Genomic DNA, 21,620 nt, shown 5'->3' on the forward strand with positions numbered 1-21,620 from the left:
CCAGCCGGGCGTCCCTCCCTCGGGGCTGGGAGCCTGCGTGTCCCCCTACTGAGATTGGGAGGCTGACAGGCAGCATCCACGGACGTGCTCCAAGGGCCGAGGTGGGCAGAGAGCCGTGGGGAGTCCCGGGGAGGGTTCTGGACTGTCCATCTGTCCGCAGAGAGGGAGGGAACTCGTGGGGAGAGTGAGGTGGCAGGGGATGCTTGCAGAAAGGGCTCGCGCTCCACTCCTCAGCTCTGTTCTCCCTGCTCTGTGTTCTGAGTCATGATTTTGATTCCTACCGCCCCCTCCCTCCCTCCCTCTTTCCCTGGGAATCCCTTTCCTGTCCTCCTGTCTTTGGGTCTGCTGTCCCTGGTTTTTCCTTTTTCTTTGGGCCCCTGCAGTCCCTGCTGGTCTGTGTTCCTTGGTTTCGGGCTCTGCTATTTTCTGCTGCTTTCCTGGTTCTCTCTGCCTCCTGTGGTCCCGCCCTCTTCCGTGTCGTCTCTCGGGTTTTGGTCTCTGCTGTGTCTGGCTCCTTCCTCTCCTCCTCCCCACTTCTAAGTTCTTCTTCCCTGGGAAGCCTGAAGTCAGATTTTTTTCACCACAGCCTCTTTGGTCTTTCTCTGGGTGGGGTCCCATCCAGGGACTGGCAGGCTGAGCTGCTGGCTAGCCTTGGGGGGATGGCACCGTCTCCAAGGCATGTCTTGGGTAGTAGAGGGCCTGTCCAGGCTGGTCCTCTTCCCAGCTGCTGTGTCTGTCTCTCGGCATCGTCCCAGGCACCTGCTAAAGCCGGTGAGCCCCAGAGCCCACTCATCCTCAGAGCAGAATTAGGGGGAAAGTCAGATGTTTGCTGACATCTGGTTTGAAAGAGAAATTTCTGGGTTTCTAGGCTGCGGTTGGGCTTCCCTAGTGGTTCAGCGGTGAAGGATTCCCCTGTGGTCCAGGAGCCACAGGAGATACAGGTTTGATCCCTGGGTCAGGAAGATCTCCTGGAGGAGGGCATGGCAACCCACTCCAGTGTTCTTGCCTAGAGAATCCCATGGACAGAGGAGCCTGGTGGGCTACAGTCCATGGGGTCGCAAAGAGCTGGACACGACTGAGCGACTTAGCACGCACGCACACAGGCTGTGGTGGTAAGCGAGGATTCCTGTGTGTTTGTCACATTGTTCCAGAGGAAAAGCGGTCTCCATCTCATCCCACAGGTGGCTGGGAGTGGAGCTCAGGCAAGGAAGTTTGGGGGTTTAAGAGCCTCCCTGACTTTGTTTGTAAAATATGTATGGATGGGTATGTCTGGGGGAGGAGATGACCCTGAGATTTCACCTAATACCCCAAAAGACTCAATGGCACAGACAGCTGTTAAGAGAGGCTCACTACTCTCGACTCTGCACCACCATTTCTCCAGAGTCTCCGTGTGTTTCTGGGCCATTCTTCATCCCCCTCCCTGGCATCTCGCTGCTTCTGCCTAGTCAGACAGCTGCGTGCTGACCACTAGCACGTTGGCCCCCTCCCTCCAGGGACCTGGGTCTTCCCCACGTGCTGTGGAATCTCAGGCTTCCGCACTGTGGGACACGGAGGCTCAGAGAGGGCTGAGACCCACGGGAGATGCCCGGTGCTCAGCCTTATGTGTTGTGGAGGACTGAGCTGGCTTTCTCCAAGGCCAGCCCCACGGTACTCGGTTCCTGCCAGGAGACAAAACGTTCCCAGCAGAAAGTGCGGCCGTCTCCCCACTCCTTCCTTGGAGGGAAGCCTGGGGACGCCATACCTATTGGTGCTGTTTCCTATGGAGTTCATGTCTCCTCTGTACCCCTCCAAAGTGAATATTCTGTCTTCTGGGCTTGGTGGTGGTGGTCTATACTTCCACGGCCTTTGCCCTCTCTGAGGATACCAGAGTCCTGTTTTTTTTCACCTGCCCATTTCCCCCTCTTCTTCTTCTCTTAGCACAGAGAATTTTACCCAGGCCCAGCTCAGGGCAGAGAAGACTGAGAGGAAAGGCCAGGTGTGGGGGCGCCCAGCTGGTTCCTCTCACATCTTCCCTCCTACCCCCAAACCTGTATGACAGGTCCCTTGCCTGGGCCAACCCCTGCCCACCCCACCGGTTTTTTCACGAGGTGAAACCTGGGTGTGGGGGTGGGTGTTGGCACATGAAAGAGGAGACGGTCTGGAATGAAACTGAGTGGGGAGGATGCGGAGAAGGGGCCCCCTCCCCACCCTCTCCCTTCTCTGCACGCTGCTGCCTGGTATTTCCTTCCTTCACACGCATGCCATCCCCTGATCCCAGGTGGCTGGAATCTGTGGTTGGACCTGTGGTGGCCGTGGTGGCCGTGGGCACAGGGGCGTGGGTGGCCCTGGGGACGAAGCCACCAGCGGTGTTGCGGGGCGTCCACAGCACATCCTTCTTGTCCCAGATGACTTCCTTCTGGCCTCCGTCTCCCTCGTCTCTTTCCCACAGTACTCCCTCCCAAGCCTCCCCAGCTGCCAGCCCTCCTCCCCCTTAGACACCAGGGTTTTAGGCTCTCCCCAGGCCAAGGGCCACGCCCTGGGCCTGCTGGTTTTCTGTTCCAGCTGCTCGTTCCTCTACCGGGCTGCCCCCTGCCTCTCTCCTTCCCCACCTTCATCTGGCCCATGTCTCCACAGGTGTTCTTCCGGGCAGGCACATTGGCACGGTTGGAGGAGCAGCGAGATGAACAAACCAGCAGGAACCTAACCCTGTTCCAAGCGGCCTGCAGGGGCTACCTGGCCCGGCAACACTTCAAGAAGAAGAAGGTGCTGCTCCAGGGACAGCCTGGTCCCTTTACCCAGCCTATCCGGGCAGAGCTGAGCTCCAAGGGTCGGGGTGGGACTGGGAGGGACATTCCCATGGGGCAGGAGGCTGGGCGTGGGGCTGTGAGTTATCTTTGTCTGGGGGACAAGAGGCAGGACCTCCCAGGGGCACCCTGGGCCAGGGCAGGGGATGAGCAGCAGCCCCCTGCCAGCCAGAGTGCCTGTGTGCCTGGTGATGAGACCGTGTGGCCTGGTCCGAGGCTGGGTGGTGAGGAGCAGGGCCCAGGCAAAGGTGGGCTAGGGATCGCAGGCTGCTCCATGAAGATTAAGGAGCTGTGTCAGCGACTCCTTTTCTTATTAGCAAGTCCATAAAACAGCCAGCACCGCCGCCTCTTGTGTTTCAGCAAGATTAGGTTTTATAGCACATCTAGGCCGGCGTGCTGGAAATAATCAGGCAGCAAATAAAGCAGACGAAATTATTCCTAATGATGGCAGATCGGTTAGTGCCCAGTGCGGTGCTCCAGGGGCCGCACTCTCTGCCGCCCACTCTCTGAGGATTGGAGGGAGGCTGGGGGCAAGGGGTGGCTCAGGGAGTGTTTGACTTGAGGTGGGTCCAGTGGCCAGAGGGGCAGCCCCAGAGCCTGGGGCTGGTGGCGGGGACCATCCTGGCTGGACTCGGGTCTGACAGCCTGCTGAGCACCACCCCCACCCCAACTTAGATCCAGGACCTGGCCATTCGCTGCGTGCAGAAGAACATCAAGAAGAACAAAGGGGTGAAGGACTGGCCCTGGTGGAAGCTCTTCACCACCGTGAGACCCCTCATCGAGGTCCAGCTGTCAGAAGAGCAGATCCGGAACAAAGACGTACGGAACAGCCCGGGGAGGGGAGGGTTGAACTTCATCCACGTGGGCCAGAGTTTTGCCAACTTGTCTTGGGCTCCCCAGTGCTCCTTTTTGCAGTCCACAGAGCTGGTGTCCTTGAACCATGCCCAGCAAACAGAAGGCGTCCTTCTAGGGTGCTGGCTGAGCCCCCGGGTATCCTCTTAGGATAAAACCTCAGGCGTCCACCGCCCATGGGGAAGGGTCTAGGGAAGGAGCCCCAGGCAGGCGGTGGCTTCCAGTTCCCTCATGTCACGGCTTGAGCTTCACCAGCTTGGGTCACCCCAGGGGTACAGATCCTGCCCCAGCATCTCCCAGGGGCTCTGCCTTACTTTGCCCTCCTTCCTGCGCCCTAGGAGGAGATCCAGCAGCTGAAGAGCAAGCTCGAGAAAGTGGAGAAGGAGCGGAACGAGCTGCGACTCAGCAGTGACCGGCTGGAGACCCGGGTGAGTGAGTGATTCCCAGCACCAGCCAGACCGACCCCCCTCTGCAGGGTGCCCGGCCCAGGAGGCCCCCCAGCCACCCCCCCACAACTGTTCCAGCTGAGTGAGGCAGTCAACGGGTGGTGACTCCCTCCCCCATCAGATCTCAGAGCTGACATCGGAGCTGACGGATGAACGTAACACAGGAGAGTCCGCCTCCCAGCTGCTGGACGCAGAGACCGCGGAGAGGCTCCGGGCTGAGAAGGAGATGAAGGAGCTGCAGGTGAGGGCAGGGCTGAGCTAGTGGCTGCCACACATGCTAGTGCCTGTCTGGTCCCCCTAAGACACATGGCATCCTTGCCACCAGCCTAGCACCCCTGTCTGCCCTGGTAAGCTTGTGACCATGGTCTGTGTGGTTCAGGGGCACGGGCGGTACTGAGTGAGGGGGTGGGGCAGCACGGCACATAACCACCTCTCTGCAGACCCAGTACGATGCACTGAAGAAGAAGATGGAGGTGATGGAGATGGAGGTGATGGAGGCCCGTCTCATCCGGGCAGCTGAGATCAACGGGGAAGTGGCTGATGGTGACACAGGTGGGTCAGAGGCCGGAGGACTTGGCCATGGCCTGAGTGGCAAGTTCTGAAGCCCCCCCTAGGCAACCACACCCCTCGTCTCCTGTCTGTAGAGCTGTTATAAGGCTACGTGAAATAAATTGATGAGAAAGTAGAGGTCCCAATAAGTGCAGGGGATTATCATGGAAGGTGGTAACAATGGCAACCCACTCCAGTATTCTTGCCTGGAGAATCCCATGGACAGAGGAGCCTGGCAGGCCACAGTCAATGGGGTGGCATGAGTCAGATATGACTTAGCAACTAATCCACCGCAGCAACCATGATAATGACAATGTTTGAGGACCATGGTCTGGCGGTCCTTGGGAGAAGACAGCACATGGGGCCGCATCACTCTCTCTAGGCTTCTCCCGGCTAGTGGCTCCTTCTGCCTTGGAAGGAAGTCACTGATCCAGGGACCTTTCTGAGTCCCTCTGGCTGACTCCATCTGCTCCCCAAGCCTTCATCCCCCTCCACCCCTTCTCGGGGACTCTCAGCATCTCATTCATCCGCTGTCTGCCCCCACCCCACAGGCGGCGAGTGGCGTCTGAAGTATGAGCGAGCCATGCGGGAGGTGGACTTCACCAAGAAACGGCTCCAGCAGGAGTTTGAGGACAAGCTGGAGGTGGAGCAGCAGAGCAAGAGGCAGCTGGAGAGGCGGGTGGGCTGGTGCTGGAGAGGTGTGGAGAGGGGCTGGGCGCCACATGTTGGCGTGGGGAATGGCCAGTGAGCCAGGCAGACCCTGGGAGCACAGGGAAGGGTTGGCGCTGGATGTGAGGGACACCCAAGGGCAGACTACTGTCAGAGTGTCTTAGATTCCCTGGACGAGACTGACTTCATCCTTGGTCCCCAGACCACCCTTTCCTTCACCCACTGCCCTCTCCTCACCTCCTCCACCAGTACCTCCAGGCCTCTCGAGGGCCACTGACCCTGTACCCCCATCTCGCCCCCCTAGCTTGGGGACCTGCAGGCAGATAGTGATGAGAGCCAGCGGACGCTGCAGCAGCTCAAGAAGAAGTGCCAGCGGCTGACAGCTGAGCTGCAGGACACCAAGCTGCACCTGGAGGGCCAGCAGGTCCGCAACCACGAGCTGGAGAAGAAGCAGAGGAGGTGGGTGGGTCCCCTGGCCTGGATGCAGCGGGCCTCTTTGAGCAGTTCCCTGCCTCCCTCCAGGGAGGAGAGACGAGAGGGCCTGAATTTGGCCCTCTCATCTGCCTGGTCCCTCGCCCTGGAATAGGAGTCAGGGTCTGACTTCTGACCTCCAAGGCGCATGTAGACCACAGCGTTCCTGACGGCCTGCTCAGGGCTCTGCTCTCAGATGTTGCCTCCCTCACACCCCAGTGTGTGCTGTTACCCTGCCTGGGATCTAGAAGGATGAGCGTCAGCCAGGCCCCATGCAGGAACCACTCCACGGTGGTCCTGCCCCTTGCACCCCCCAAACCCGGCTCCCCATTCCTGTCGCCCCCCCACCCCGCCCTGTTGCCTCAGCTACACAAACACAGACTCCTGGCTAATGTCATTAAACTACCTGCCACTTCCATCTCATTATGATAATGCCCCGAAGTGGCAAGGGTAGGGGGGACAGCCCTCGCAGGAGAAAAGCCAGTCTAAATTAATTTCCCAGGCCAGGATGGGAATGGGACACCTTTATTAGCAACAGGGAGGAACCCCCACATTCTGGGAACAGCAGGACGTTCCAGGGAATGGGGTGAGCACCCAGTTCCCCTCTGCAGAGGACGGGTTCTCAGAAGAGGCACCGGTTGCTTTTGTGAAGGGACAGCCCCATGGCCCTGGGGGTAAGGAGGGCAGGGCTGGGTCCCTCCAGGGACCCGGGGTTACCCTCGGCCTCCTGGGCTCATTGCCAAGTGAGGGGCACTAGGAAAGCCTTATATTCTTCTCCCCCAGCTCTCTGACTCTCTGCTCCCCTGGTTCTTATCTGTACCCCTACCCTCCCTTTTACCTAGAGGCAGGCACCCTTAGGGGCCCCCCCTTGGAGCACCCCATGACAGTGCCAGCTCGACCTAGTTACTATCTTGCTGCACTCCCTGCTGGGTAACTTATTAAGTTTCAGCGGGCCTGGAGTTTTCTTACTTTTTTTTTTTTTCCTTAACGTGGGGTTGGGATGGGAGTGAGCTTGTCAGTTTTCTACAGGGACAGGAACCCAATTAGCTATTCCAGGAAGGTGTTAAGAGGAATTTCAGCAATTTGCTCCTTGTTTGGAGTCACTGGGCAGGAGATGGAAGGCTGGGAAGTGGAGGAACAAAGGAGGAACCCCCCACCCCGGCCATGGCCCGCGTTCCCTCTTGAAGCATGCTGCCAACTGGGCACAGGGGGATGGGGTCCCCAGCCCGGGGTGGGGTGTCCTGGGGTGATGGGGTGCTGCTGGGACAGGTAGGCCTGGGTAGAAGCTGGGGCCCAGATGTGGCCCGTCTAGAGCTGTAGAAAGTGCGTGAGATGAGGCAGGATGTTCATTTCCACCCCTTCTGACACCCCTTCTGCCTTCACCCTGGTCCCTCTTCCTATCCTTTGATCTGTTGAAAGAGAAAAGGCTGAGACTTAATGCCAGAGGAGAGTCTGTCCACTTTTTCCCTGGAAGCAGTCTGTGGGTCCCTCTTAGGCCCCCTTGATGAAATGCTCCCCCACCCCTCAAGCCCAGACCAGGTTGCTCAGCAGGGCCCTGGTGGCCTGACCTGTAACCCCTCTGCGCTGGCCCCAAGCTCAGGCTGCATGAGTCCTCCCGTCTTGCACCCTGTCTGGGTCTGTGGCACCACTTCCTGGCAGCCTCCGGGTGCTGGGGGCCGTGACTCTTCCTTCATCTGATGGAGCCGCCATGGCCATGCTCCCTGGCAGGTTCGACAGCGAGCTCTCTCAAGCACATGAGGAGGCCCAGCGAGAGAAGCTGCAGCGGGAGAAACTGCAGCGGGAGAAGGACATGCTCCTCGCTGAGGCCTTCAGCCTGAAGCAGCAGATGGAGGTGCGTGGAGCTGCCTGCCGTCCATACCTCCCCCGCCCCAGGCTCAGGCTCGCCCAGGACCAGCCTCATCTTCTCTTTCCCTCCAGGAAAAAGATATGGACATTGCGGGGTTCACCCAGAAGGTTGTGTCACTGGAGGCCGAGCTCCAGGACATTTCCTCCCAAGAGTCCAAGGATGAAGCCTCTCTGGCCAAGGTCAAGAAACAGCTCCGAGACCTGGAGGCCAAGGTTAAGGATCAGGAGGAGGAGCTGGACGAGCAGGCGGGGACCATCCAGATGCTGGAGCAGGTGCTGAGGGCTGGGCCAAGGGAGGCAGCACTGTCCTCTCCATGTGGGGCAGAGGAGGACGAGATCCTAAATCCAATTGGTCATCCCTTCTCTTATTCACAAAGTACTGAGGGGGCACCTGATCTGTGCCAGCCACAGTGTGAAGATAATTAAGCTTTTTCACGGCACTTTCCATGAAAGCAGATCTTAATTGAGCTCCACTGGTGAGGGGCTCAGGAGGCAGGGTAGCTGGAAGGCCGTGAGCCCGTCCAGCCTGCCACTGAGCCACCGTGTCAGTTCAGGCAGCTAGAGCCCCGAGGCCAAGTGGAAAAGCGGCAGGATTGCCCCCGCACCCAGCAGCCTTCCCTGGGCCTGTGCCAGGCCTCTAGTAAAGGAGTTCAGTTTCTCTGGAGAAGCCAGCTGCCACCAGAGCAAGGTGGGAGCACAGGGAACTGCTGGCAGAGACGTTCCTGCTCCCGAGCCCAGGAAGAGCGGCCGATCGGGACGTGGTGGGGAGGAGTCGGGGTGCTTCCAGAGAAGAAACCCAGCCCTTACTCCCATCCACCTGCAGGCCAAGCTGCGACTTGAGATGGAGATGGAGCGGATGAGGCAGACCCATTCCAAGGAGATGGAGAACCGGGATGAGGAGGTGGAGGAGGCCCGGCAGTCATGTCAGAAGAAGGTAAACCAGTTGGCTCTGACCCGTCCAGTAGAAACACTGGTTCCTCCATCACTGCTTTACAGTAATTACTTTTCCAGATGTAAACTATTATATATAGGATGGATAAACACTAAGGTCTTACCCTATAGCTCAGGGAGCTATATTCATTATCCTGTGATAAAGCATAATGGAGAAGAACACTTTTTAAAAGAGAATGTCTCTATGTACATAACGAAATCACTTTGCCGTGCAGCAGAGATTGGCACAACATTGCAGATTAACTATATTTCAATTAAAAAACAAATCTAAAGTAAGGGCTTTTCTGTTTTCTTTACCTCTGTTGTCATTCAGTCGCTCAGTCATGTCTGACTCTCTGCGACCCATGGACTGCAGCACGCCAGGCTTCCCCATCCTTCACTATATTCCACTGCTATTCAGGACTGGGAAGTTCTGCTTGGGATCCTGGCGTTGGCCAGGATGTGTGCTGCTCTGAGGGTCCATAGAGAGGCCCAGGCCCTTAGGGAGCTAACACCCCCCTGCTTTCTGTGCCAAGCTGCAAGCACAAAGGCTCTGGAACAAGAGCTCCCACCTGGGCCTACGCCGCTGCTCGTGGCCTGCTGTCCCTCCCCTCCCTCCAAGGCTGCTCTGAAACCCTGGGAACTTTGAGTTCAGGGTATGCCCCTCCAGGTCATCCATCTTCAGCCCCTACCCCACTATTCTCCCAGGGGTGCAGGGGGGTCCAGCAGGGAAGGGGCTGGCTGGCACCTGACTCTGAAGGGACCCATGGGCCCCTATTTGCAGTTAAAGCAAATGGAAGTACAGCTTGAGGAAGAGTACGAGGACAAGCAGAAGGTGCTGCGGGAGAAGCGGGAGCTGGAGGGCAAGCTGGCCACACTCAGTGACCAGGTGAGCAGAGACCGCTGGCTGCGGCGGGGAGAGCCGGGAGCAGGAAGGCGCTGGCTCTGTAGGGCCCTGCCAGGAGGGTGATCATCTGCAGGAGGGTGATCACCACCCAGGGCACACCGGGCTTTCTCACCTCGGCTGGTGTGATCCCAGCCCTGCCACTATCGTTGCTCATTAAGGCATCTCTGAGAGTGAGGGCAGGGCGAGGAGGGGGCTCAGGGAAGACAAGCAGAGGCCCTATGGCGGAGCCCAGAGCCCCAGCCCTTGGTGTCCACCCAGGTGAACCAGCGGGACTTTGAGTCAGAGAAGCGGCTCCGGAAAGACCTGAAGCGCACCAAGGCCCTGCTGGCAGATGCCCAGATCATGCTGGATCACCTGAAGAACAATGCACCCAGCAAGAGGGAGATCGCCCAGCTGAAGAACCAGGTATCCGCAGACAGGATGTCATCAGTTCCCTCTCCCTCTTGCCCCTGCCAGTGGTTCTTGAATCCTTGGGAAGGACGGTGATAGGGAAGCGGGGAGAAGCTGGACTCCTGAGGGTCAGCGTGTGCTGTAGGCATGACAGTCAAGCCCAGAGTGATGTGGATGGCCCAACACCTGCCACCCTGTCGTGGGCAGAGAAGTCAGTGCACTCATAACGCATCACAGCCCTGGGGTCTGAAGTGAACAGAGGAGAAGGAGGAGAGTGCCAGGTTCCCTCTCCCCGGGGAGCCCCCTGCACAGCCCTCCTGTCCCTGGGGAGTGGCTGATGTCCCTCCCTGGGGCGGGGGTGGGGTTGGCTGTGTTCAGTTGGAGGAGTCAGAGTTCACGTGTGCAGCGGCCGTGAAAGCTCGGAAAGCGATGGAGGTGGAGATCGAAGACCTGCACTTGCAGATCGATGACATCGCCAAGGCCAAGACAGCGGTAAGGACGCGGGGTGTGCAGAGCCGGACTCGGGCGGCTGAGGGACAACGGAGCCATGACAGTGGCTCCTTTTACGCCAAACAAGGCTCCTTCCCCAGCCCAGGACTTTCTGCAGGGAGAGTAGGCCTCCACTCCTCTGCCTCTCCCCACTTAGAGGCCTGGGAGAGGGCGGCGAGACGGAGGAGGAAGCCAGCGAGGGCCCATCTCCCTGTTTAACCACCTGCCTGTGGGAGCTTGGCCACAGGCCCCAACACCATAAATAAAGCAGCTAATGTGGCTGAGGGATGTAAACAGGTACCTAGAGATTAGCAGAAGCACCGATAAGAGGACGGGATGACTCTGTTTCCCTCCCCTGCCCCCGGCCAGCCCCACTGACAAGCCCAAGCGGCAGCTAATTAGAGCGCTTATTTAATGCCTCCCTTTTAATTCCCCACCTCTCCCATGGCCCATCCATCGGCCGAGAGCTCATTACTGGGATGCGGCCGCTGGTATACCTCCTCGGGCAGGGAACGGGGCAGGGGAGGAGGCTGGGCTTGGCTCTGAGCTCCCTGGCCCCCCAGCTAGTCCCCCAGCTGCAGAGAGATGCCAGTCTCCTGGGCTTGATTTATCCCTGTGACATTTGTGCTCCTCAGCAGTTTTCAGGTGAGTAATTCAAATTCCTTAATTGTGTTAAAAAAGGCTGTTATAAAATTACCATTTTATTTAAATCCAAGTTAATAAATTTCTTGGCGGAGGCATCCCCAGCTCCCCGCAGCCCAGTAACAAGATGGATGGGGGCAGAGAAGGAGCCAACGTAGTCATTTTGGTTTGGAATTACTGGCTAATAGATTCATTCATTTCCTGAAGCTGCTGTTGGCTGTCTCTTCTCCTCCCTACAGGAGTGGACTGGCCGTGGGGACTGGATGGTCAGGAAGCAGGCAGTCCCGGGGGAGAACACCAGTGCAGGCCAGGAGAGCTTCACAGATTTGAGGGATCCTTCCCTGGGGCCTGGAGAGGGCAGAGGTTAAGGCCTAGCCGCTAGTGCTGGACGATGGGTCGTTTGGTTCTGGGTGGACCTTTTCTGCCTTCTCATTAGCCTCCAAAGAGCTGTGGGGAAGCAGCTGTCATTTAGCCCAGGGTCTGCCTGAGCTGGGCTTCCCAGGTGGCACTATTTGTAAGGAACCTGCCTGCTAATCCTGGAGATATGAGAGACATGGGTTCCATCCCTAGGTTGGGAAGATCCCCTGGAGGAGGGCATGGCAACCTGCTCCAGTATTCTTGCCTGGAGAATCCCTTGGACAGAGGAGCCTGGTGGACTATAGTCCATAGACTTGCAAAGAGTTGGACATGACTGAAGTGACTTAGCACACACACACATGCTGCCTAAGCTGCAAAGACAGTCCTTCCACTCAGCTCCCAGGCCCAGAGCAGGGCAGGACAGGCAGCTCCCTGAGCATCACTGGTCCTGGCACCCCCTCCAGCGGGTCGGCCTGGCCCCATCATTAGCTCCTCCCACGGGTGGTGGCCAAAGGAGGTTGAGTCTTCCCACCCAGAGCCATTAGTCACGCCAGGCCTGATGCTCTTGGTCTGTCTTTGCCTCTGTCCAGCTGGAGGAGCAGCTGAGCCGCCTTCAGCGTGAGAAAAATGAGATCCAGAACCGGCTGGAGGAGGATCAGGAGGACATGAACGAGCTGATGAAGAAGCACAAGGCGGCCGTGGCTCAGGTACCCTGCCCGGGTGTGCCCCGCCACACCCTGCACGGGCACCGTCCCCTGGTCCTCCTCGTAGGTCCCTGTCACGGTGCCTGTGTGCCCTGGCCCTCCAAGTGGAGCAGAGCGCGCTGGAATTTGGTGCTCATGGGAAGTCCTGCTTCGGTACTCTTTCCTTTCCCAGGCCTCCCGGGACCTGGCTCAGATGAATGATCTCCAGGCTCAGCTGGAAGAAGCCAACAAAGAGAAGCAAGAGCTGCAGGAGAAGGTGGGGACGAGGATTTCCCTTGGTAAAGAGAGGGTGACAGGGTCCCTGTTCGTGGGGACCAGCTCCCAAGCTCACAGGTTCACACGCGCTTCTCTCTGCCATCAGTCAGCGTCAGTGAGTGCAAAGGCCTAGGCTTGGAGCCATGTCACCAGAGCAGACGTTTTTTGGCTTCAACTGCCTCATTTTGCATTTCTATTCCCTCTCTGGTCCTTAGTTCTCTCCTTTCTCTCCAAAGGGCAAAATGTTTGTCAGCACAGGGTCAGGTTGGGGGGTGCCCCTGTCTCAGGGACCCATCCTTCCAGCTCCCTGTCCAGCCTTCTGGTCACCATGGTGATCTTGCAGGGAAGGGGGTACAGAACCTGCCCCTCTTCCCTTTCCAGGCTCAGTTCTTTCTTCCTTTCCTGCCCCCACCCCCCAGCTACAAGCCCTCCAGAGCCAAGTGGAGTTCCTGGAGCAGTCCATGGTGGACAAGTCCCTGGTGAGCAGGCAGGAAGCTAAGATCCGGGAGCTGGAGACACGCCTGGAGTTTGAAAGGACCCAAGTAAAGCGGCTGGAGGTGGGCACACACTTCCCCTATCCCTTCTGTAGTGGGGAAGGGCCGAGCGGCCCTGGCTGGAGCCACGCATGCTCAGCAGGGCCGGGCAGGCCTGAGGCCGCACCCCCGAGGCCTCTGCCAAGCTTCCAGGCCAGCTGACGGGCGGGTGCCTTCTCCCCCGCCCACCCGGCCTGCTCTCTGGGCACCGCGGAGCCTGCCTGCTTTACATTCTGTTTCCGTGCGTGCTTTCTGCCAAGGGACCACAGCAGCTTAGCTTTTCGTCTTCATATTTTCCTCCACCGTGCGCTCCCCCCGTCGGTCCCCTCTCTGCTCTCCGGCAGGGTCATAAATATGCAGCGGATGGCGCCACTTCTTCAAGGGCTGGAGTCTGTCCTCTCATCTCACCGCTTGCTCTTTCTCTTTCCCTTTCTTATTCCCCTTTTCCGTCAATTTTCCCCATGCCTGCTGTCTCTGCTTTTCTCCTTCCCTCTTCATTTTCCTCCATTTTTGCCCCATTTTTTTCCCTCTCCCTCAGAGTCTGTTTTCTCCCCAATCTCATTCCCTTCCTTACTTCCCTGAGCTATTTCTTCCTTTCTCCCCATCCCCTTTGTCCTCTCCCTCTACTTTTCATTCTCTTCCCTCTAACCCTTCTCCTTTTTCTGTTCACCCCCGTCTTCTCTTTCCATCCCTCCTAACTATAATCTCCATCCTCCACATTTAATCCTTTCGGTTCCACTCTCTCAAAGCCCACATGCTCCAGCGCCTTTCTAACAGAGCAGGTAGGTAGAAAGAGGCCGGCAAAATGATCTCTCTGGATTTACACCCCTCTCTCCCTATTTCCTTTCCTCCATCTCGAGCGTGCAGACATCATCTGAGCGCTGACTGGCCTCCATGAGAAGTGTGTTCATGCTGTGGGTGCTGAGCATCCCTGCCTCTTTCCCCCTTACCCATGAGTCAGTGGAGCAGGAAAGAGGATGGGGATGGAACCAGGTGACCATGGGGCTGGCAGTGGGCATCGGAGGGCATTAGTACCCTTGACCTAGAGAAAATGTGGCTGAACCTCCTAAGACAAGGTCACAGTTCTCCAGAGAGCTAGAGAGAATTAGAGGAGGCTTAGTAATAGTCCGTGCTCTGCCTTGGTAATATTTTGGTCCACAGTGTGCACACAGAAAGGGTTAAGTAGGTTGCCTCAGGCCCCAAAGCTATTACAGGGCAGAAGAGGCCGGTGGGCTGGTGGCTGTGAACAGACTGCAGCATTTGCCTCCTTTTCTCAAGGGTCCCAGTCCCTTTCCTCAGCTCTGTCTCTCATTTTGCCTTCAGCTCAGACAGCAGTCCTGTGGTTTAGATGCGCAGAATGTTAAACACCTATGGCCCTTAGAGATGTAGCCTAGCACTCTAATCTTTTCAAGACATAGAGGCTAGGGGCCGAGAGCGGAGCCCAGGATTAGGCTCAGAGGCAGTCCAAGATTAGGACCAGAGGCAGGGTGCTTCCCTCACACTGCCCCCACCTCCAGGTTGTTCTCTGCTCGGCGTCCTGTGGCCTGGGAGGGGGAACGTGTTCAAGTTTCTGGGGAAAGAGATTCATCGGGTTTAGAGGGATGGCTTTGTGTTTGGCATGTGATGACTGTTTAGTCTCCTCCCAATCCAGAATTCTCAGTAAAGTCATTTGCCTCTGAGCACAGGCTCTGGCTTTTAGAGTTCTGGGTTTAGGGTCTCTGGGGGAAGCCCTGCTGCCTGTGGAGGCCCCGCACATGGCGTCAGTATGGACTCGAGACAGAGCCCTCTTCCGACCTTGGTGATGGTGGTGATAGTGACGTAGCACCTTTCGTCTTGCAGAGTGCTGTTACATCGCTTACCTTATTTGGGCCTTAAAAGACCCCTGGGGAATAGGTGTTATTCTCCCCCTTTTATAGAACGGCAAAGGGAGCCACCCACCCTGGGGCTTTAGTGCTTGCCCACCTGAGCCCGGCGCTCTGCCACACCCCATTCTCTGCCCCGCTGATGGATCTCTCTTTCCACTGCCCTGTCCAGAGCCTGGCCAGCCGGCTCAAGGACAACATGGAGAAGCTGACTGAGGAACGGGATCAGCGCGCGGCGGCTGAGAACCGGGAGAAGGAGCAAAACAAGAGGCTGCAGCGGCAGCTCCGGGACACCAAGGAGGAAATGGGCGAGCTTGCCAGGAAGGAAGCCGAGGCGAGCCGCAAGAAGCATGAACTGGTAATGCCCCCCACCCACGAGGCCGCAGGCCGGCAGCCCTCTGAGAGGCTGCTAAACACACACCTCCCCACCCTGGGCTTGTGGAGGTGGGCTGCAAAAAAACCATGGTTTAGAGAATTGGAGGGATGAGAATGTGCCAAGAGGACAGATAGTCCACCAAGCCTGAGGGCAGGCTAGGGGCTAAGGAGGGTGGCACCAGCTCTGCCTCAGGTGAGGCCCGGCCCCCACAGCCCAGCCACACCAAGGCAGAGAAAGTTCTGCAGGTTCTCTGCAGCACCCACAGAGCTGCTGCTGGCCTGGAAAGATGTGAAGCCAGCCTTTTCTGGGGCAGCTGGATAAGACGCCAGCCCTCCCATGGACTGGACTGCCCCCTCTCCCTTCTAGGAGATGGATCTGGAGAGTCTGGAAGCTGCTAACCAGAGCCTGCAGGCTGATCTGAAACTAGCGTTCAAGCGCATCGGGGACCTGCAAGCCGCCATTGAGGACGAGATGGAGAGCGACGAGAACGAGGACCTCATCAATAGGTGAGGGGCCTCTGGCAACTGTGGCCGGCTCGGAGGCCCTCTTGACCACCTCCAGACCAGGTAGAACAGCTGTGACCTGGGTCTCCCCACCACTGAGCTGCCTGCCCACCCTCCCCTCACTGCCAGACCCCAGCACGAACCCCCATCCGACGGCGGCTGAGGGCTGGACAGGTGGTGCCCACGTGAGAAGCCCTCCCCACGTCCTCTCCATTCCCCTTCCTGGGCCTCCCAGGACCTGGCTCTCCAGCTCTGCCTGTTCAAGATGAGTTATTCCCCCGTTTAGCTGCATTTCTGATGGCGCCTGCCCCACTCTGGGGACAGCAGAGATTTAAGGGCCGTGGTGTCTTGTTACAGTACCAGAGATTTTCTCTCATAAAACCCACCCGGGGAAAGGTTTAGGAGATTTGTGGTCTTAGGCTGAGGAGGCAGTCACGAGGCAGGCAGACCAGCGGTAGGGGTGAGTCTGGAGTAGGGGTAGGCTCTGGAGAAGCTCCTAAGGCTGCCCTGGGCAGACCCTCCTGCCCCGGGATTTGCCCCCATCCCGCGTGAAGGCTGGGACTCCATCCTGCTCCTGGGCTGTCCAGGAAGCCTGCTCCTTTGGGGCAGGGAAATGGTACCCTAGGCAACCTCCCTCTGAGCCTCCCTCTGAGCACAGCACTGTCCTACCTCCTGGTCTTAGCCAGCCAGAGCCTTGTCTTGCTGAAGAAGGAGGGGGTCCTCGGCTGAAGGGTCCACCCTGGTTTGCCCGTTGACTTTTCTGTGTTCTTTTGGCCCCCTTGCCCACCCTTTTCTTTCTGTTTCCAGTTTGCAGGACATGGTGACAAAGTATCAGAAAAGAAAGAATAAACCGTGAGGACTGGAGCGCACATGCTCTCTGCCTCTCCTCGCGTGGTGTCTAACTGCCCCTAACCCCGGGCTCCCGCTGTGCTGCATGTCGCATGTGGACACACAATGACCTCCACTCCTCCTCCAGCTAGTCTCTCACGCTAACCGGGCTGACTCTGTCCTGGGGGAGGCAGGGCAGCAGGCCAGGGCCTGCGTCGGAGGCAGAGGGCAGGCCATGAGGGTGCTCCACCTGGGAGGCTTCTGGCCCCCACATCCTTGGTCAGCAGGATGGGGGCTCCATCAGAAAGTGGATACCCTTGGTAGCCGCTTTCCGGCCTCTTCCTCTTGCGGGGGAAGATCTGGGTTGGATTTCTCCCCATCTGTGGGCTCCTTTGGAGCCTGACCTACGTCAAAGAGGTGGGTGTGTTTCATTTTGAAAGGTCCGCCCCCCTACTTTTGGCAGACGGGGTAGAAGGAGAGAGGCATCTAACAGTTACTTGTTGGGAGAAAGCAAGCAACTGTGGATGATGGCGTGGCAGGCTCTGTGTGGCAGGGGGAGGGAACACAGCCAGCTGTGTTTACTGTACCCGCCGTGGGCTCCTCGGGCTCCTCGGGGCAGGAGGCCCCAGGCATTGGTGCCGGAGCTGTCAGTCAGGTGGGGGGAGCCCAGTAGCCCCACCCCCTTTCCGTTTCCTTCTTTCTGGGTGGGAGCCGGACAGCAGGTGCAGATGCTTGCACCTTCAGGAGGATTAGATCGAAGTGATCCTCCGTCAGATTCAACAGGGCTGGTCTTTAGAGGTTGTTATTCCAGGGCGGCCTTGGGTTTCCACCCCTCCCCTCTTGCTGGCAGGCCTACTCCTCTGGCCAGGATGGGCTGGCGGCAGCGCAAAGGACTCCGTGAGAGCTAATGATAAATGTAATAGTGTGTAACAGTGATAGAGGGCCGCTGGAGCCCGGTTGTCACACACAATTAATATCCCCCGCCGTTCTGTCTCCGTTTGTTTGTTCCCCCGCGATTCGGCTCCCAGTTAACTAATAGCACATGAGCCTGGACATAAATTGTATTTGACACGAGGTTTAATTCCGACCATTTAAAATTTCAACTGCCCCCTGAGCTGGCCTGGCCCTGAAGTTTGTTTACGGGCCTGATTATTTAAGGAAAAGAAGCCAAACATCCTCTATAGGCTTGAAACTGAAGAGAAGGCGAGGGCAGGCAGGCCAGCTTCTCAACTCATGCGCTGCTCTGAATGTAAGGAGGCAAATTCGTATTCTGGGCCCATAACTGTGTGTCCCCTGTGTGTTCCAGCCCTGCCATCCTTGGGCTGTTGGAGCTTCGAGGCCTGATAAAATGCGCATTTCAGTTCACATTCTAAATTCCTGCACACATGCGCGTGCACACACACCAGTGTGCACTCATGCAGGCACACGGGGGTCTGCAGTCCTAGCCCGGTTCCTGCTGATGGTAGAGGGTGGTGTAGGGGTGGTGTGGGTCTTCCCCTCGGCAGCCCTGAGCCGGAGCTCCAAGTTATTGAGCGCGTGTGCTAAGGCGGGCGAAAAATAATGTTTCGATTTACTTAGAGATACAGTTGTTATTGCCATAACCTTAATGAAAGCAGTAAACAGCACAGTATTAAGGGAGATTTATACAGAAACACTTTTAACATGTAGACATAGATTTTGCGATGCATACAGCACCTCCTTTCTAAAGGCAATCAATATGGTTATGAACGGTGGTGATAAATTACAGGCTCTGAAGCTGGAGAAGGAGGTTTTTTGCACGGGTGTATAAATCAGGAGGTATTGGCGTTCCATGGGGCCTGTGCACCACAGTAAATCTGCCGGGCTCAGATGGGCACAGGGCTTGCATTAACGGTTTCGGGGTTGTCTACTAAACTCCTGTTTACCCGGGGCATCAGCCAGCCTCGTCTTTGTTATAATTCTGTATTTGACGGAAGCCCATAAAATACGCCTCTTTATTCCCCTCCCCACGAGTCCTGCTGTCTCACAGTCCCCAGAACAGTGTCTGGTGGTGTGGTTTCTTCTCTGTGTGTGTGTGTGTGTGTGTGTACATGCCTGTGTGACTTTATTCAAGAACATAATTCAGGAACGGGGCTGCTCCTGTTGACACAGATGAAAGGAAATTTATATCAAGGAGAAATCCTAGCGTATCCATAGCAGGGAACATGGTGAGCAGACATTTTGCAGAATTCTAGAAGCATTCTCACTCAGAAGCTGTCTCCAAGCCCTTGCTGCTTTGTGAAGAAATCTCCATGATTTCAGCATCAGAATTTGACTCCTGTGGGCTATCGAGAGGGCTCAGGTCAGCTTGGCCAGTAAAAGCCTTTGGGGAGCAAGAGCCACAGGCTACCTGAGGGAGGAAGAGGAGCTAGGAGAGACAGAGCCTTTGCCGGGGACTTCTGGGCGCCCCCCACCCCAATCTCCTGGTGCAGCTTGGATCTTGGAGCTGTGACCAGCCCCTTGGAAAATGCTGCTGCCCTGCCCTGTCCTTTCTCTGTTTCTGAAAGGCCAAGGGGAGCTTCAGGACGGATCTGGGGTACAGTCTGTAGTGCCCAGGTTGGCATTGCCATCAGCCCAGGAGACTCCAAGTTCAAGTTCACTTAAGTCATAATAAAGCCCTTCTCTTCTCCGTCCCATCACCACCAACCCTCCTTTTGCAGTGAAGTCATGGAAAGTGGGAGTAGCCGTAGCCACATGTGGGGGAACAGGCAGACAAGAACAGCAGAACAGGCCTCAGGGAGGAGGTGAAGGGCCCCTGACTCCGCTTTTTAACCAAGAGCCATTTAGCTATAATTGATGAATGGATGGTCTCCCTGTCATTCTCGGTCGGCTGAACAGCAGCTTGTCCCAGAAAGTGGGGTGGAGGTGCCTCCATGCTCCTCAGGGTCTTCTTGGTGGCTGTCACACAGTGTGGCCTGCTGGGCGGGGCAGGGTCTTTGTGAAAGGTGTGCTCTGGTCTAACCTCTCTTGTTCTCTCTGACTCACTGATGTGCATGCCGCCCTGCATCCCACCCCCCGCTGAGACAAACCTGCTGCCACTTAGTGCTCCCTCCTGGACCGTGGGTCATCACCTCTTCCCAGCCTTGCCTACCTTTCTGCTCCTTATCCCACAGCGAGGGGGACTCAGACGTGGACTCGGAGCTGGAGGACCGGGTCGACGGTGTCAAGTCATGGCTGTCTAAAAACAAAGGGCCTTCCAAGGCGGCTTCTGACGACGGCAGCTTGAAGAGTTCCAGGTAAGCACGTGGCCTTCACTGAGAGCAAAGGCCACCTCATGCCCCAGGGATGGATGAGCAGTGCCTTGATCCCAAAGGGTGTGCCTCACGCCACCTGCGTCTCTTTCTTGCCTGGAGGGGCCTCGGCACAGAGGATATGCACAGGAGGCCAGGTTTCTTCTTAACTCAGGGTCTGCGTCACCATTATTTTGCCTAAGGAATATTTCCTTTACCAGGCTCAGGGCTTTGGTTTGGTGTAGGTTTAACTTCATCCCTACTCATTCATTCAACAAATGTTGATCGAACTGCCTGATGGTTTGTGTCCTTGGAATCAAGACTGAAATAGGGCACAGGGAGACTCTGGATCCCACAACCCTGGACAGGGCCAGCTTTAGACCTCTGAGGTCTTGGTAGGAATAGTAGCAGAAGAGGCCTCGGTTCCCCTTGACTCCCCATCACAGCTACAGACACACTTCATTCTCTGCCTGTTCTCTTCTTCCTCTGGTCTTTTCACTTGGCCTCTGCTATGCTTTCTGCTAACACCCATCTACTGCAGAAACTGGCTCCCCTGTTGTCCAGGCCAGTCACGGTCTTCTGATGGCACAGGCAGCTAACCCAGAAATGTGGGACTCCGATTCCCATTCCTCACCTCTTGGCCAGCATGGGTCCCCTGCTCTTACCCCTCCTGCCACCCCTTCTCTGCTGACTACCCCCTCCCAACTCAGAGCCATCCTGATCCCCCAGAACACACTGTTCCACCCCCTCCGAGAGACAGCTGGTGTGCTGGGTAGAAAGAGTAATTCCTCTCTTCCCACAAGGGCTTCCCAGGTGTCTCAGTGGTAAAGAATCCACCTTCCAATGCAGGAGACGCGAGTTCGATCCCTGGGTCAGGAAGATCCCCTGGAGAAGGAAATGGCAACCCACTCCAGTATTGTTACCTGGGAAATCCCATGGACAGAGGAGCCTGGCAGGCTACAGTCCAGGGGGGTGGCAGAGAGTCCGGGGACACGACTTAGCAACTAAGCCACAACCACAATTCCTTCTCTAATGCCCCTGAGGCCCCTTGCCAAGCCCAGACCCTCACCACAAACACCCAGCCAGCCCCCCTCTAATTGGTTTAATGTATTCGGCCAAACATTTTGTTATTGCAGAAAATGCTGCCTTCCCCGCCCCACTGCCGTTCACCGCAGCGTGGCACCAGGCTCCAGGTAGTTGACAATGAAATAAATTGAACTAAACGTTTTAGAGGGGGAAAAGTGATGAAATAGAACAATAGTCTAATTTACATGACATTCTCCGTGAAGCTATTTTCACTGACGCAAATTATTTTGCTTCATTTCCTCCGACGTGCTCAGCGCCACTTTGCCAGAGCTGCTGCGAGCTCTCCTTCTTCCTCCTCCTCCTCCTCCTCCCTCCCCCGGTGTCTTTATTCTCTGGGTTTAATGCCTCTCTCTCTCTCTCATTCTCTCTCTGCTGCCCCCGAATCTATCCATGCCAGAACCGCCCTCAGCACCGCGGGGAAGGAGGGCAAGGGGGTGGAGGAGAGGCCGGCCTCAGTGCTCAGCTCGCTGAGCTACCGAAAGCGGCTCACCCTGAAGGACTCCATCGGGGGCACCGGGGACGAGGATTCGCTCTTCACCACCCTGAGCGAGCGGCCGGCCTCCCCAGAGAGGCCCCCTCGGAAGGCCCGCGGGGGCCCCAAGGAGGAGCCGGGCTCGGCCAGAAAGTCCGAGGAGCCAGACGAGGGCGGCTCGGTCCTCTCCGGCGGCGTCGGGGGCCGCACGAGCCGGCTGGAGAAGCGCTGGGGCTCAGACTTGGACCGGGCCTCGGCCGTCTCAGCGCCGGTCAGCCGGGCCTCCTCGGCCACCCCGGCGCGGCTCCGGCGGCGAGGACGGGGTGCGCTCCTCCTTGAGCTTCTCGCTGTCGGGCTCCCCCAGTTCCCGTCGCAGCACCTCCCGGCTCGACAGCCTATCGG

General features: G+C 57.3%; 1 protein-coding gene across 1 annotated transcript in view; it reads left to right on the forward strand.

Annotated features, from left to right (window-relative positions):
* MYO18A (myosin XVIIIA) overlaps positions 1–21,620 on the forward strand; it is a 102,328-nt gene that overhangs the window by 73,919 nt on the left and 6,789 nt on the right. The window contains exons 24-43 of the mRNA XM_010861683.1: positions 2,614–2,742; positions 3,459–3,602; positions 3,974–4,063; positions 4,203–4,322; positions 4,522–4,633; positions 5,182–5,309; positions 5,604–5,758; positions 7,499–7,622; positions 7,709–7,909; positions 8,460–8,570; positions 9,351–9,455; positions 9,732–9,878; positions 10,242–10,355; positions 11,942–12,058; positions 12,228–12,311; positions 12,730–12,867; positions 14,878–15,063; positions 15,448–15,587; positions 16,392–16,436; positions 19,544–19,666. Of these exons, the coding sequence (XP_010859985.1) occupies positions 2,614–2,742; positions 3,459–3,602; positions 3,974–4,063; positions 4,203–4,322; positions 4,522–4,633; positions 5,182–5,309; positions 5,604–5,758; positions 7,499–7,622; positions 7,709–7,909; positions 8,460–8,570; positions 9,351–9,455; positions 9,732–9,878; positions 10,242–10,355; positions 11,942–12,058; positions 12,228–12,311; positions 12,730–12,867; positions 14,878–15,063; positions 15,448–15,587; positions 16,392–16,436; positions 19,544–19,666 (2,513 nt within the window). The remainder of the gene's footprint in view (positions 1–2,613; positions 2,743–3,458; positions 3,603–3,973; positions 4,064–4,202; positions 4,323–4,521; positions 4,634–5,181; positions 5,310–5,603; positions 5,759–7,498; positions 7,623–7,708; positions 7,910–8,459; positions 8,571–9,350; positions 9,456–9,731; positions 9,879–10,241; positions 10,356–11,941; positions 12,059–12,227; positions 12,312–12,729; positions 12,868–14,877; positions 15,064–15,447; positions 15,588–16,391; positions 16,437–19,543; positions 19,667–21,620) is intronic.

This window comes from Bison bison, unplaced genomic scaffold (assembly GCF_000754665.1).
Source record: "Bison bison bison isolate TAMUID 2011002044 unplaced genomic scaffold, Bison_UMD1.0 scf7180017864472, whole genome shotgun sequence".
Taxonomy (NCBI): Eukaryota; Metazoa; Chordata; class Mammalia; order Artiodactyla; family Bovidae; genus Bison; species Bison bison.